At 35.7% G+C, this 16,677-nt stretch overlaps 1 protein-coding gene across 1 annotated transcript in view; it reads left to right on the top strand.

The window, feature by feature from the left end:
- LOC100349442 (uncharacterized) overlaps positions 1–16,677 on the top strand; it is a 459,397-nt gene that overhangs the window by 195,812 nt on the left and 246,908 nt on the right. Inside the window, exon 8 of the mRNA XM_051827387.2 lies at positions 1,955–1,996. Coding sequence (XP_051683347.2) covers positions 1,955–1,996 — 42 coding nt within the window. The remainder of the gene's footprint in view (positions 1–1,954; positions 1,997–16,677) is intronic.

Genomic DNA, 16,677 nt, shown 5'->3' with positions numbered 1-16,677 from the left:
GAAGTATTGAACCTAGAAGGGTAGAAATATTGTATAAAACTGAAATTATGTGATATTCATCAAAACTGGGTGATTCTTACAGATAATATGGTAAGTTAAAGAAGCCAGAGATGAAATAATACATACTGTATATTTTCAATGATGTGAAGTTCAAAACAGAAAAAAATAATTAGGAGATAATTTAGAATGATGGTGATCAGAGCCAGCATTGTTTTGCAGTGGGTTAACCTTGAGCCTGTGATGCCAGCATCCCATAGGAGCACTAGTGAGTCCCAGAAACTCTCCTTCACCCAGCTCCCATAATGTTCCTGGGAAGGCAGCAAATGATGGCCCAAATACATGGACCCCTGCTACCCATGTGGGAAAAATGTGGGATGGAGTTCCTCTCTCCTGACTTTGGTTTGGTCCAGCTGCAAACCACACAGCCATTTAGGGGGTGAATCAATGAATGGAAGGTATCTTTGTCTCTGTCTCTACCTCTCTATCACTGCCTTTAAAATAAATCAGATAAATATTAATTGAAAAAAGAATATTGGTTATCACTTGGAGTATAGACTGGGAAGGAGGAAGAGGGAACTTAATGTGGTGCTGGAAAGATTTTATATTTTTACATCTAATGTGATCATAGGAGGTATCTCTTTACGTAAATACATTACCAAGTTGGATACTTATGATTAGTGCATTTGTAACTTTTTTTGAGAGAGAGAGGAAGACATTGCTCCCATCTACCGGTTCACTCCTCACATGCATGCAGTGACGGGGACTGGGTTGGGCCAAAGCCAGGAACTGGAAACTCCATCTAAATTCCCTATCTGAACACTTGAGCAAACATCTGCCACTTCTCACTGTCTGCTTTAGCAGAAAACTGTTGTCAGGAACCAGATTTAGAAAACAAATTCAGGTACTTTGATATGGGATGTAGGCATCTTAATCACTAGGCTAAGTGAAAAGAAGCTATAGTGAGCAGGAAAATCATTGAAATGTTATTTATCATTATTAGCTTTGACAATTAGAGAATAATTTGACAGTTTGAAGGAAAGATGAAACTAAAATTTTGGACAGTAATAATACAAAAGTTGGAAGAGAGGAGTTTGGAGAGAGTAAAAAGGGTTTTAAGGTCACTATATTAATAAGAGGATATAGGGCCGGCGCCGCGGCTCAACAGGCTAATCCTTCGCCTTGCGGCGCCGGCACACCGGGTTCTAGTCCTGGTCGGGGCACCGGATTCTGTCCCAGTTGCCCCTCTTCCAGGCCAGCTCTCTGCTGTGGCCAGGGAGTGCAGTGGAGGATGGCCCAAGTGCTTGGGCCCTGCAGCCCATGGGAGACCATGAGAAGTACCTGGCTCCTGCCATCGGATCAGCACGGTGTGCCGGCCACAGCGCGCTGGCCGCGGCAGCCATTGGAGGGTGAACCAACAGCAAAAGGAAGACCTTTCTCTCTGTCTCTCTCTCTCACTGTCCACTCTGCCTGTCAAAAAAATAAAAAAATAAAAAAAAATAAGAGGATATAGGTATTGATTAACCATATTCAGTTTTTATATATGTAAAAATTTTTGGATTAAAGGAAATAAATCAAATGTGCAATAGTTTGACAAACAGGGGAGAAAAGAAGAAAATTAAGAGAAGGTGATTTAATAGATGTTGTGTAAAAGGTGGCTTTGGAGATAAAGAAATAAACATGATACATATAAGAACTAAAATAAGAGGATATAATAAGTTCACATATACCAGAATCACAAAAAATGCAAATGGATAAAAGCTATTTGTTAAAAGACAAGGACTTGGTTTGGCTGTTCCCTCAGATGCTGAAAAATGCCTTTTTGTAACTTGGAAATGAACATATTATTGTAAAACATTTGCATTAATATTTAATGTTTATGTTTGTGACCTTGAGTAAAGAAATGCAGAAGTTATGTCAATAATTAGCCACTAATTGTCTTTTCATTTTTTTATAGTCTGATCTCAGCCATGAAATGGAATCTGATATAATAGATGTGGTAAGTGACATTCTAAAATTTTGTTTCATAAAATAAAATGTCTTATGTACTACATTCTTTTTGACACTAGAATAACACATCTCCCTTATCACACTGCATAAAAATAAAGAGAAATACATATATATGAAATGTATAAAACATATTTTGGTTTACTTGTCTGTAACACAAAAATGAAATTGGATGAAGGAAGGAAAATTAAATATTTCTTATAGAAGAAAATATTCTAGAATATAAGAAATAAACCATGAATCCAGTGAAGACAGTATAACATTAGTAGACAAATGCTATAAACATGTGTCAGTATATTTTGAAATGAAAACCATTATTTTATTCACATTTATAATTTGAAACACTTTTCTCATAAGAAATATTTTCTTGTATTAAGCTTTCTTTTAGTAGAGATGGTAACTACCTTTCATGGTTTTTTATTAACCAAGATAATAGGCCTTAATATACTTTATAAGTCAAAATTCTTTGAAATTATTTATATCAAATGTTGGCACAGAAAAATTCATCTTCATAAAAATGCCACTACTGGGGAAATAGTTTTCCTCTACTAGTGTCACAAAAAGAAACCTCGGAACCTATACCTATTGACTTGCTTATCTATGTTTGTTCTTTTTTTAGAAAAACAGTCCTGATCTTATTCTCTAGACCTAAAGATTACCTGAAATAGTTTAGATATAACCAAAGCAGTCAGAAAAAGTTTTATTATATTCCTTCCTTTCTAGATGATGATAGTATTCATTTGAAGGAAGTTTAATAGGCTCAAACACTCATGATTGTAATTGGTCTGAATAAATTTTACTTTCTATTTTGTTATGTTCATTGCTTAGTAATTGTTTCAAGCCAAAAGAAAGCACTTAATACCAATTTCATTTTTAACATAATTGTGTATAGAAGAAAAGAATTATAAAAACTATGTTCTTTTCCAACTTGCTGATATTTAAAAGTGATTTATTTGACTTTAAGACTTTTCCCCCTGTCAAAATCAAAATTTCCCTATGAGATACACAAATATTAATTTCTTCATGTGCCATATACAATGTCTGGTCCTTAACCTTCATTTAATTTCATTTTATTCCAACAATCTCTATTATTTTGAAGTACAATTTGCAGATTAATCACAAAACTGAGGCATATAGAGTTTCAGTCATTTGTGTGAAGTCAAACAACTAATAAGTTGCACATAGGAAATCTGAGCTCAGGTTATTGTGGCACCAGGCCCATATTTTTTTCATTTACATCATACTTTTGTATAGCTCATGTTTATATGCCTGCCATTCAGGGAGTCATGTCTAACTTGGAAAATGATCATATGCTTAGATAGCTGTTTATTCAGAAAAATTTCCTTAGATTGATATAAAGTCTTTTATTCTAGAGTGTCCACACACTGTTCTTACTTTCGCTCCCAGGAGTTGACAGAACTGTAATTCTCCCACCTTGACTATTTGAATATTTCTATACAGCAATATTCTCCTCAGATAAAAACTCCAAGTTCCTGTCTTAACATTATAATAGCACTAGTGAAAATACGGTATAAGGAACCCATGCTCTTTTTAATGAGGTGCTCAGAACTTAATGATGCTCAGAACTGTTTTTACCAAATTAGAGTGAGTCAGTCGCTTCTCATATTCTAAGTGCAGTAGCCTTTTAAATGCAGTGTAAAATGGAATTCAGTTTTTGTTTTCTGTTTTCTTTGACATATGCCATCACTCTGCTACTGCAAGAATGTACTTCCTGTCCAAATAATAGAAAGTATTACAAATACCTACATACCATTTCCTATGGGAAGACACTTTTATAGATGTTTTACATATGTTAATTAATTTGATTTAACTAAAGTTCCTTAGTCATTTTCCCACAAACACTCTTATTTCCACCCTTCCTGTACTTTGGCATTCGTGGTTTTTTTTTTTTTTAAATATGCTGACCCTATCAAGTTTCATAATTACCACTTATTCAGCTCTTTTAGAAGTCTAATTCATTCTCTCAACAAATATTAGCTGAACATTTATTATGTGCCAGGAACTGTTCAACATACTGGGGAAAAATAGGCACAAGGACCTACCCTCATTGAATTTGAATCAATTAATAAATAAATGAGGCATCCAGAATCATAGATGGTAATCAATGCTATAGAGAAAAATACAGTGAGTAAAATAGTATGGGATGCTGGCATGCATATTGAACAGCAGGGAAGGTCTCAGTGAAAAGATGATTTAAGCAAAGACCCAAAGACGATGAGTAATCAACCCTTGAACCATATGGTTATTTGGGAGAAATGCTTTCTAAGTAGAGATATAACAGGCAAATAGTATAAGAAAGGTGCATAACTAATTTGTGCCAAGAATAACAAGAAGGCCAATGTGGCTGAAACTAGTAGGAGGATTAAGGGGGGCGGCAAGGAATTGAATCTTGGAAGCCAAGGTCTCAGAGAGAATAGTGGGGGACATATTGTAGAAATAGTTGCTTTCCTTTAATATTTCTTGACATAAATGATTAAACATACAGAAAAGTTGAAAGAATTTTAAATACTCCTTAATTATCACCTAGATTATACAAATGACATTTTATTTGTTTTATCACACATCCAACCATCACTCTATTTAACTACTTTTTTAAAATTTATACTTCAAAGTTGCACAAATCATTATACTTCACCCCAAGCACTTCAGTATGCATGTTATTAATGGAACTTCAATACCAGTATCAGTTCATTTTGTAGATAAAATTTACAAAAATGAAATGCACAAACATTAAGTATATCATTCTATGAGTTTTTAAGAAATATACAAACACATTAACTCTTATGAAGATAAACCCTTAAGAAGATAAAGAACATTATTCTCACCCCAGGAAGTTTTCTCATGCTCATTCTGATGCTTCACCTTCACCTTTCCTTTCCTCAACAGGAGGCAAACACAATTCTGACTTTTCCACTTCACATTGCTTGTGCCAATTCTGGAACTGTATTTATACATTACATGCTATTTACTGTAAGGTGTTTTTATTCAGGATAATGTTTTATATCAATTTTTGATCAGTTTTTTGTACAACTGGATTTTTTTCTTTTATATGGTTATGTAGTATTATGTAGTATCCCACTGTATGGATATACCAGTTTCTCCATGGTTCCATTGATGAACATTCCTGTTGTTTCCAAGTTAAGGTCATTATAAATAGAGTCGCTATGAATATTTCTTACAATGTCTTTTTTGTGGATATATGTCTTCATTTCTCTTTTGAAATACATAGAAATGGCATTGCTGAAGAAGATGCATGTTTATTTTTCTAAGAAATAGTCAAAATTGTTGTCCCATATTATATTACAATTTTCAAAATTGTATGAAAATTTCAGTTACTAGACATTCTCACCAAAATTTAAGTTATCAGACTTCAATCTTAGTGATTTATGTGGGTAAGTAGTGGTAGTGAATGATAACTTTCATTTGTAGTTGGTGTCCATTGATTAGGTTAAACATTTTTACATGTGCATTTGTCCTGTAATATACCTTTTTGGTTGTGTACACTGTTCAAAAATTTTGGTCATTTAAAAACCTGTGTTGCATGTATCTTCATTATTGATTTATATGTTCTGATACCAGAATATATAAACACTCTATCAAATATATATTTATGAATATTTTATTCCAGTGTAGAGATCAACTATTCATCTTAATGGATTTTTATGAGAAGTAGTTTTTATTTTGATGAAGTCTAATATGTCAAGTATTTTTTTAAGTTAGGTATACATATATTTTTTTATTTAGTAAATATAAATTTTCAACGTACAGTTTATGGATTACAATGGCTTCTCCCCCATAATTTCCCTCCCACTCACACCCTTCCTATCTCCCGCTACCCCATTCCATTCACATCAAGATACATTTTCAATTATCTTTATATACAGAGGATCAATTCAGTATGTATTAAGTAAACATTTCATCAGTTTGCACCCACACAGAAACACAAAGTGTAAAATACTGTTTCAGTACTAGTTATAGCATTACTTCACATTGAACAACACATTAAGGACAGATTCCACATGAGAAGTAAGTACACAGTGACTCCTGTTGTTGACTTAACAATTTGACACTCTTGTTTATGGAGTCAGTAATCTCCCTAGGCTCTAGTCATGAGTTGTCAAGGCTATGGAAGCCTTTTGAGTTCACCAACTTCGATCTTATTCCGACAGGGTCATAGTCAAAGTGGAAGTTCTCTCCTCCCTTCAGAGAAAGGTACCTCCTTCTTTGATGGCCCCATTCTTTCCACTGGGATCTCACTCGTAGAGATCTTCCATTTAGGTCTTCTTTTTATTTTTTCTAGGGCGTCTTGGCTTTCCATGCCTAAAATACTCTCATGGGCCCTTCAGCCATATCCAAATGCCTTAAGGGCTGATTCTGAGGCCAGAGTGCTATTTAGGAATCTGCCATTCTATGAGTCTACTGTGTATCCCGCTTCCCATGATGGATCGTTCTCTCCGTTTTTTGATTCTATCAGCTAGTATTAGCAGACACTAGACTTGTTTGTGTGATCCCTTTGACTCTTAGACCTATCAGTGTGATCAATTGTGAACTGAAATTGATCACTTGGACTAGTGAGATGGCATTGGTACATGCCACCTTGATGGGATTGAATTGGAATTCCCTGGCATGATTCTAACTCCACCATTTGGGGCAAGTCCGATTGAGCATGTCCCAAATTGTACATCTCCTCCCTCTCTTATTCCCACTCTTATATTTAACAGGGATCATTTTCCAGTTAAAGTTTAAACACCTAAGAATAATTGTGTGTTAATCACAGAGTTCAACTAATAGTACTAGAGCAAAACAAAGAGAAAACAGTAAAATGGATAAACTATTACATTGTACATCAACAGTCAGGACAAGAGCTGATCAAGTCACTGTTTTTCATAGTGTCAATTTCACTTCAACAGGTTTCCCCTTTGGTGCTCAGTTAGTTGTCGCCGATCAGGGAGAACATATGATATTTGTCCCTTTGCGACTGGCTTAATTCACTCAGCGTAATGTTTTCCAGATTCCTCCATCTTGTTGCAAATTACCGGATTTTGTTCTTTTTGACTGCTGTATAGTATTCGATAGAGTACATGTCCCATAATTTCTTTATCCAGTCTACTGTTGATGGGCATTTGGGTTGGTTCCAGGTCTTAGCTATTGTGAATTGAGCTACAATAAACATTAATGTGCAGACTTCTTGTTTGTTTGACAATTTCATTTCCTTTGGGTAATTCCAAGGAGTGTTATGGCTGGGTTGAAAGGTAGGGTTATATTCAGGTTTCTGAGGAATCTCCAGACTGACTTCCATAGTGGCTTAACCAATTTACATTCCCACCAACAGGGGGTTAGTATCCCTTTTTCCCTACATCCTCTCCAGCATCTGTTGTTGGTAGATTTCTGAATGTGAGCCATTCTGACCGGGGTGAGGTGAAACCTCATTGTGGTTTTGATTTGCATTTGCCTGATTGCTAGTGATTCTGAACATTTTTTCATGTGTCTGTTGGCCCTTTGGATTTCCTCTTTTGAAAAATGTCTATTGAGGTCCTTGGCCCATCTCTTAAGTGGGTTGTTTGTTTTGATGTTGTGGAGTTTCTTGATTTTTTGTAGATTCTGGTTATCAACCCTTTATCTGTTGCATAGTTTGCGAATATTTTTTCCCATTCTGTTGGTTGCCTCTTCACTTTCCTGTTTCTTTTGAAGTACAGAAACTTCTCAATTTGATGCAATCCCAAATGTTAATTTTGGCTTTGACTGCCTGTGCTTCTGGTGTCTTTTTCCAAGAAGTCTTTGCCGGTACCTATATGTTGCAGAGTTTCTCCAATGCTCTCTAATAATTTGATGGTGTCGGGTCATAGATTTAAGTCTTTAATCCATGTTGAGTGAATTTTTGTGTAAGGTGAAAGGTAGGGGTCTTGCTTCATGTTTCTGCATGTGGAAATCCAATTTTCCCAGCACCATTTATTGAATAGACTGTCCTTACTCCAGGGATTGGTTTTGGATCCTTGATCAAATATAAGTTGGCTGTAGATGTTTGGATTGATTTCTGGTGTTTCTATTCTGTTCCATTGGTCTATCCATCTGTTTCTGTACCAGTACCATGCTGTTTTGATTACAACTGCCCTGTAGTATGTCCTGAAATCTGGCATTGTGATGCCTCCGGCTTTGTTTTTGTTGTACAAGATTGCTTTAGCTATTTGAGGGCTCCTGTGTCTCCATATGAATTTCAGCATCATTTTTACCAGATCTGAGAAGAATGTCTTCGGTATTTTGATTGGTATTGCATTTAGTCTGTAAATTGCTTTTGGGAGAATGGACATTTTGATGATATTCATTCTTCCAATCCATAAGGATGGAAGATTTTTCCATTTTTTGGTATCCTCTTCTATTTCTTTCTTTAAGATTTTTTATTTCTCGTCGTAGAGATCTATGATATCTTTGGTTAAGTTTATTCCAAGGTATTTGATTGTTTTTGTAGCTATTGTGAATGGGATTGATCTTAGAAGTTCTTTCTCATCCGTGGCATTGCCTGTGTATACAAAGGCTGTTGGTTTTTGTGCATTGATTTTATATCCTGCTACTTTGCCAAACTCTTCTATGAGTTCCAATAGTCTCTTAGTAGAGTTCTTTGGATCCCCTAAATAAAGAAACATATGATCTGCAAAGAGGGATAGTTTGACTTCTTCCTTCCCAATTCGTATCCCTTTAATTTCTTTTTCTTGCCTAAATAGCTCTGGCTAAAACTTCGAGAACTATATTGAATAGCAGTGATGAGAGTGGGCATCCCTGTCTGGTACCAGATCTCAGTGGAAATGCTTCCAACTTTTCCCCATTCAATAGGATGTTGGCTGTGGGTTTTTCATAAATTGCTTTGATTGTATTGAGGAATGTTCCTTCCATACTCAGTTTGCTTAGATTTTTCATCATGAAAGGGTGTTGTATTTTATCAAATGCTTTCTCTGCATCTATTGACATAATCATATGGTTTTTCTTCTGCAGTCTGTTAATGTGGTGTAATACGTTGATTGTTTTGCCCACATTGAACCATCCCTGCATGCCAGGGATAAATCCCACTTGGTCTGGGTGGATGATCTTTCTGATGTGTTGTTGCATTCTATTGGCGAGAATTTTATTGAGGATTTTTGCATCTATGTTCATCAGGGATATTGGTCTGTAATTCTCTTTCAATGCTGCGTCTTTTTCCAGCATAGGAATTAAGGTGATGCTGGTTTCATAGAAAGAATTTGGGAGGACTCCCTCTTTTTCGATTGTTTTGAATAGTTTGAGAAGAATTGCAGTTAATTCTTCTTTAAATGTCTTGTAGAATTCAGCAGTGAATCCATGTAGTCCTGGGCTTTTCTTTGTTGGGAGGGCCTTTATTACTGCTTCAATTTCTGTCTCAGTTATGGGTCTATTTAGGTTTTCTATGTCTTCCTGGTTCAATTTAGGTAGGTTGCATGTGTCCAGGAATCTATCCATTTCTGATAGGTTTCCCTGTTTGCTGGCATACAAGTCCTTGTAGTAATTTCTGATGATTCTTTTTATTTCTGTGGTGTCTGTTGTTACATTTCCTTTTTCATCTCTGATTTTATTGATTTGGGTTTTTTCTTTTTTTAGTTAGTTGGGCCAATGGGGTGTCAATTTTGTTTATTTTTTTCAAAAAACCAGCTTCTTGTTTGGCTGATTTTTTGTAATGTTGTTTGTTTGTTTGGTTTTTTGGATTCAATCCTGTTGATTTCTTCTCTGATTTTAATTATTTCTCTTCTCCTACTAGATTGGGGTCTGGTTTGCTGCAGATTTTCTAGATCCTTGAGATGCATTGAAAGCTCATCTATTTGGTGCCTTTCCAATTTCTTGATGCAGGCAACCTATTGATATAAACTTTCCTCTTAACACTGCTTTTGCTGTGTCCCATAAGTTTTGGTATGTTGGGCTGTTATCCTCATTTACTTCCAGAAAATTTTTGATTTCTCTTTTAATTTCTTCTATGACCCATTGTTCATTCAGGAGCATGTTGTTCAATCTCCATGTGTTTGCCTATGCTCTAGGGATTCCTGAGTTGCTAATTTCCAACTTCTTTCGTTTATGGTCTGAGAAGCTGCATGGTATGATTCTAATTCTTTTGAATTTGCTGAGACTTGCTTTATGGCCTAGTATGTGGTCAATCCTTGAGAACGTTCCATGTACTGCTGAGAAGAATGTAAATGCTTTATATGTAGGATGAAAAGTTCTGTAGATATCTGTTAGATCCATTTGGGCTATAGTGTCATTTAAATCTACTGTCTCCTTGTTGATCTTCTGTCCTGTTGATCTATTTCTGAGAGTGGAATATTGAAGTCCCCCAGTACTATTGTGTTGGATTTTTTAATAGTATCCTGTAGATTCCCCACAATATTTTTTAGATTTCTAATTTTCTTTTCTTTGGTTTGACTGTATCCTTTCCTATTCTCTGTCTTCTAAGTCGATATTCTCTCTTCTGCTTCACCCATTCTGTTTTTAAGGCTCTCTAATGTGTTTGTCATTTGATCTATTGAATTCTTCATTTCATTATGATTTCTCGTCACTATCACAGTTTCATGTTCTACTAGTTGTTTCATTTCATTTTGATTCCTCCTTAATATTTCATTTTTGCAAGAAAGATTTCCTATCTTGTCCAGTAAGGATTTCTGTGGTTCAAGAATTTGTTTTTGAGAACTTCTTAATGTTCTTATCAATTTTTTGAGATCTGCTTCTTGCATTTCTTCTATCTCATCATCTTCGTAATCTTGAATTTGGGTGTCTTTTTCATTTGGGGGTGTCATAGTGTCTTCCTTGTTCTTATTACCTTGGTTTTTGCATTTGTTGTTTGGCATATTGGAGATATTCTTTGGTTTCTTCACTGTGATGTTTTTTCTTGTTATACTATGACTCTAGATTAAGTGGACTGTCTGTTTTTTGATGGAGCCTTAGAGGCTTGAGATGGGTGTGGCCAGGGAGCTCTGTTTGGTTCCTCAGGGTTAAGGGTGTGCCAAAGGTGACACTCCCAGGTTAGGTGTGATAAATCTCTCTTTCTTTCTTTCTTTCTTTCTTTCTTTCTTTCTTTCTTTCTTTCTTTCTTTCTTTTATTCAAAAGGGAAGTAATTCCGCACAGCTTGTGTTCCAGGGCTGGTGTGTTGAGTCTGCTGCTGGTGTCCTGAACTGTGGGCTCCCACGCTCTCCACACAGGTCCACTGTGAATCACTAGTTCCGGAAGAGTTTCCTCTGCTGTTTCTTCCCCCATTCTTCCTTGAACCTGCAGTATCTCCACTTTTATTAAACTGTCTCTCCCTGGACTATCAGTGTGCTCCCTTCCTATTCTGTCATCTTGCCGAAAATCCCTAGCTCCACACTTTCACTAACTAGGTCTTAACCTCCTGTTATTTCTCCCCACCAGAGTCAGGTTTTTTTGCTTGGCTAATGGCAGGCGCCTCTCTACATACGTAAAATGGCGCCTGCTCTTTGTCTTGCTCGGCTTTGTAAGGTGAGTGGAGAGAGAGGTTAATGTCCGTGCCAGTTCCCCTTATTTGTTCGTTTTTTCTCTCCTCCAGTCAGCCTGGTGAACTTTCCCCAGTGGGGCTTCAGGCCTAGTTCCCTGTGGGCTCTTTCTGCCTTTCCCCGCCAATGTCTCGGGTTACTGAGGTTTTTTGTCTCACCTCCCCTTCCCGCGCTGGTGCGCACACTCTGCGGCTCGCATGGCTGGGCTTCTGCAGCTGCTCGGCTCCCGCAGCAGCTCGGCTTCCACGCAGTGGGTGACCTTGCTCTCCCCATAGGTCTTCCGTGTCACATCCACTAGATCTGGAAGAGTTTTCTCTGCAATTTTTTCCTGAGCCTTTTCCTGAGGCTACAGTAATTCCACTTTTATTAAACTATATTTTCCTGGACTATCGGTGCGCGCCCTCACTATTCCGCCATCTTGGCCAATTTCCTATTTTTATGATTATTAATTCGTATCCTATTTTGCCTATCCTTGGTTGTGAAGAATTTATATTTCTTCTAGATGCCAGTACTGTAAAATTTTAGCTTTTGCATTTAGATTCATGATACATCGCAATGTATTTTTTTCTGGATGACTTGATATGGAGGTCACAGTTCATTTTATTTTCCACATGAATATTGAGTTGTTTCAGCGCCACGTATGGAGAAGTGTTTCATTTCTTGAATGCATTATCTGATACTGTTGTCAAAAATCAAAGGACTGCATAAGTGTAAATATGTTTCTTTACAACAAATTATGATTCATTCATATTAGCCAATCTTTATGCCACTACTGTACTTTTTTGATTACTGATTTATGTTAAATCTTGAAGTCAGAGAATGAAATTTCAACTTTAGAATTCCTCATCTGAATTAAGTCTTTAGAAAGATACTGTTGTGTTAACTCATTGCACAGTGGTAAGTGATACATTAGGTCCTTATTTTCCATTAACATATTTGCATCATTTAGGCAAAGATCTTTCTAACTTTTGAATGAGTTGCAGTTGAAGGGAGTAGAGGGAAATGCATGAGGCTGGTGTTGCCTGAAAGACACTTTTTGGATCTAGTTAAATGTATAGTTTCCAGTTTGATCCCAAGATGGAAGAAACCATTAAATGAGATTTGTACCACAATCAGAAAGTCCTTTTCTCTCTTTGCTCTGTTTTTCTCAGGTGATTTGTTGTCAGGTAAAAAAAGTGACTCTGTAGATATGGGATGAATCCATTGATCTTTATTCATCATCAAAGAATACCACCTGTGCTACTTCTGGAGTAACATGTAACTTCCAAAGAAGTTGCTTGCATGCATCATAATTTATAAAAGCTAATAAATGAGTATATATATGATAGTGCATTTTGCCAGTAGTACTTGGTATTTAAAATATTTATATAACACTTTATCCAATCTCTGTCATCATATATGACCTAATTTAATGTTGATGAACTCCAAAATGTTAAGTGTAATGTCATTTGTAATTGCTAATTCCTATGTAATGGCTGATAAGATTTTGCCTACAATGAGATGTGATAGTTGTATGTTTTCATTGATTTTATAATTTTGGTGTTCATATTCATGATCCATCTCAAAATATTTTATGCTTTCATAGTTCATTGTATTTTTCATATAAATATTGGGCTGTTTCAGTACCATTTGCGGAAAACAGTTTGCTTTTCTTGACTGCTTTGATTGTTTTTAATCTGTATTTATTTCCTTTTCCAAATTCTTGCTCTTAGGAGATAATAAATACTCTTTCTGATTGAAAATGCTATCTCCTGTACTGTGAACTAGATTAAAAATTCAGTTGGATTATAATCTCCCTAAGACTTTTTGCAATTCGGGACAAGAAGTGGTCAAGAACAAAATGTGATAATACATGTGTATCCTTTATTTGAGATTAAGTAACTCCAAGTAAAGGTCATATTCCAGTGAAGACCAGAGCAATAGAAAATGTCATGTTAGTTCTCAAAAGTGTATTGATGGTGCTTTACTTAAAGATAATAACAGCTAAAATTTATATAGCACTTGGCACCTGCCAGACACTTGTCTAATTACTGCCTTTACTTATCTCATTCGACATTTCCAAAAATTCTAGGAGATAGCTGCTTATAATTATTGCCTTTTTATAGATGGTGTTCATGAGGCACAGAAAGATTACTTTAAGTTCATATTGCTTCTTATTGATAGAACAGAAACAGATATCAGAGTCTTTGCCTTTAACCATTATGGTATACTTTCTATACAGTCATACTCTTTAGATTCAGTTATTCTTTTAAAGATTAGTCTGATTGTTACTTTGGCATTTGTCTTACCTCTTACCCAAGTTAGTATGATATTTTTCAATCTAAATTGAAGGACCCTAGGTTTGAGAGAATTTATATATAAAGACAGAAGAAAATGAGAGAGAGAAAACAAATGGAAAAGAGTAAAAATGGTACAGAGGGCAGAGATTTAAGAAATAATCAGAAGGTGAAAATAACATATTTGATTTCTAGAGAGTTACAGATATTTATACTTCTGTAGATACTTATGATGGTAGTTGAATTCATGACAATTTTATGAGAATAAAAGATTGGAACACAGATTTTTACATTATGTGTGGTGAAGAAGGTGCAACTTCATGGAAATTTGCAACAAATACTTTTTCCATTTTTATCTTGATTGTTATTTTTATTAACAATAACTACATATTTATGGGATAGAATGTGATATTTCAACAAATATATATAATGTATACTGATCAAAAGAGGGTAATCAACATATCCACTTCTTTGACATTACTTTATGATTGGCTGCTTGGAACTTCTCCTTCTATTTGTTCATACGATATACATTATTGTGACCTATCGTCTCCCCCACTATGCTGTGCACCACTAGGAATTTACTCTTTTGATCTGACTCTGATGTGATATCCATTCTTCAAATTGCCTCTATTCCCCCATCTCTCAGATTTTAATAATCATTCTGTGTTCATATTGAACTTTTTTTAACCTATGAGATATCAGAAAGAACTTGGTAGTTTAAGGTGAATTGTTTTCTTAATTTTGCTTTTAGATTGTGTATTGCTAATGTATAGAATTGTTTTATGTATTGATCTGTGTCCTGCAGCATAGCTGAATTTATTTCTTAGCTCTAATATTTCTTTTGTGGAGTACTTAGGATTTTCAATATATATGAACATATCATTTTCGTTTTTAAAATTTTTAAATTATTTATATGAAAGTCAGCATTATAGAGACAGGGAGACACACACACACGCACACACACACACACACACAGAGAGAGAGAGAGAGAGAGAGAGAGAGAGAGAGAGATTGAGGTTCCATCCGCTGGTTCACTTCCCAGATAGCCACAACAGCTAGAGCTGGGCCAAGCCAAAGCCAGGATCCAGGAGCTTCTTCCAGGTCTCCCATGTAGGTAGCAGGGGCTAAAACACTTGGACCATATTCTGCTTTTCCTAGGCCATTTGCAGGGAGCTGGATAAAAAGTGGACCAGCCAAGATGCAAACTAGTGCCCATATGGGATGCCAGTATCACAGGCGGCAGCTGACCCACTATGCCACAGCACTGGCCTTGAACATACCATTTTCCAGAGATAGTTTCAGTTCTTCCTTTCTTTTCTGAATGCATCTTATTTATTATTCTTACCTCCAATACACATGTTGCTCTGGCTAGAACCTCCAATACACAATATTGAATGGAAGTGACAAGAGCATCCTTACCCTTTTTTCCATCATTATTGGGAAAGCATTCAGTCTATTTTAAAATTTTTAAGATTATTTTATTTATTTGAAAGGCAGAATTAAAAAAGAGAGGGAGAAACAGAGAGAGATCTTTAACTGGCTGGTTCACTCCTCGAATGGCAGCAACACCTGGGCCTGGACTGGGCCAAAACAAGAGCCAGCAGTTTCATTGGGGTGTTACATATGGATGCAGGGGCCAAAGCTCTTAGGCTTGTCCTCCACTGATTTCCCAGGTGCATTTGCAGGGAGCTGGATTGCAAGTAGAGCAGCCAGGGCTCCAGCCAGCACCCATATAAGATGCTGGCATTGCAGGTAACAGTTTAAGACACTACACCACAATACTGGCCCCAGTATTTCACTATTTACTGTCATGTTAGCTGTAGATTTTCCATAGATGCTCTATAAAATGCTTAGGGAGTTACTTGTAGTTCTAGTTTGTTGAGTTTTTTTTTTTTTAAAGTGTCAGTGCACTAGATTTTTTCAAATACTTTTTCTTTATTTATTGAGGTGATAATGTGGTCTTTGCTCTTTATTCATTTGGCATTTTACATAGATTTTTCACTGTTAAGTCATACTGGTCGTGGTTTTAATCTTTGTTTGTTACTGAATGTATTTTGTTAGCAGCTTGTGAAAGTTTTTTTTTTTTTTTTTTTTTTTTTTACTGAAGTAAATCACATTTGGTCATGTTTATAATATCTTTCTATGTTGCTAAATTTTGTTAGTATTTTGTGGAGGAGTTTTACATTTTATATCTTAAAACAGCGATTTTTAAATTGTCATGATAATGTCTCTGAGCTTGTAATGGACTGTGAATGCATTTTGTTTAGTAGGATGTATTTTTAGTTCCAGTGCCCTTACTTGTGAAAAGAATTTTGTATATAGTTTGTCTTTTTCTTTTACATGACCTAATATTTCTTTACTTTTCCATGTTGGCAGAAATAGAAGTGGAGAAATGCTCAGTGTAGATGGAAGTTGAAGATGAGGATGGTCTAATACTTGCAGACTTCATAGCTTGTATAAGGAACCTTCATATGTTAGTTTGATAGTATCTTCACTACATTAAGAGGATAGGTGGAACTTCTACTATGCTCTTTCTTTTTACCCACCATAGCAGAGCTTATGCCAATAAACTCAGGGATACTGTAGTAAAACTGTTGCTTGTTCAAAATTTAGGTAAAGAGTGAACATAGAATGTTATCTTTGTAGGTATCATCTCTTTGACATTCTTTTAGCCATTTGTTAAATTTTTTTTCAAGTATATGATAGTTCTTATTGTCAGTAATCAACCAGCACCATGTAAACAGTACAGGAAAAAAAAAAACACATGGATTTCTTGGTATTTGTCTCAATATGCTGCCTACCCAAGTAGGTATCACATTTAATCAATTTATGCTGGAACTGTTTCAGAAATGTATTAATAATATGAACATAT

This window comes from Oryctolagus cuniculus, chromosome X (genome assembly GCF_964237555.1).
Source record: "Oryctolagus cuniculus chromosome X, mOryCun1.1, whole genome shotgun sequence".
NCBI classification, from domain to species: domain Eukaryota; kingdom Metazoa; phylum Chordata; class Mammalia; order Lagomorpha; family Leporidae; genus Oryctolagus; species Oryctolagus cuniculus.
The sequence above is the reverse complement of the archived record's forward strand: the minus strand, read 5'-3'. Positions and strand labels throughout refer to the sequence as shown.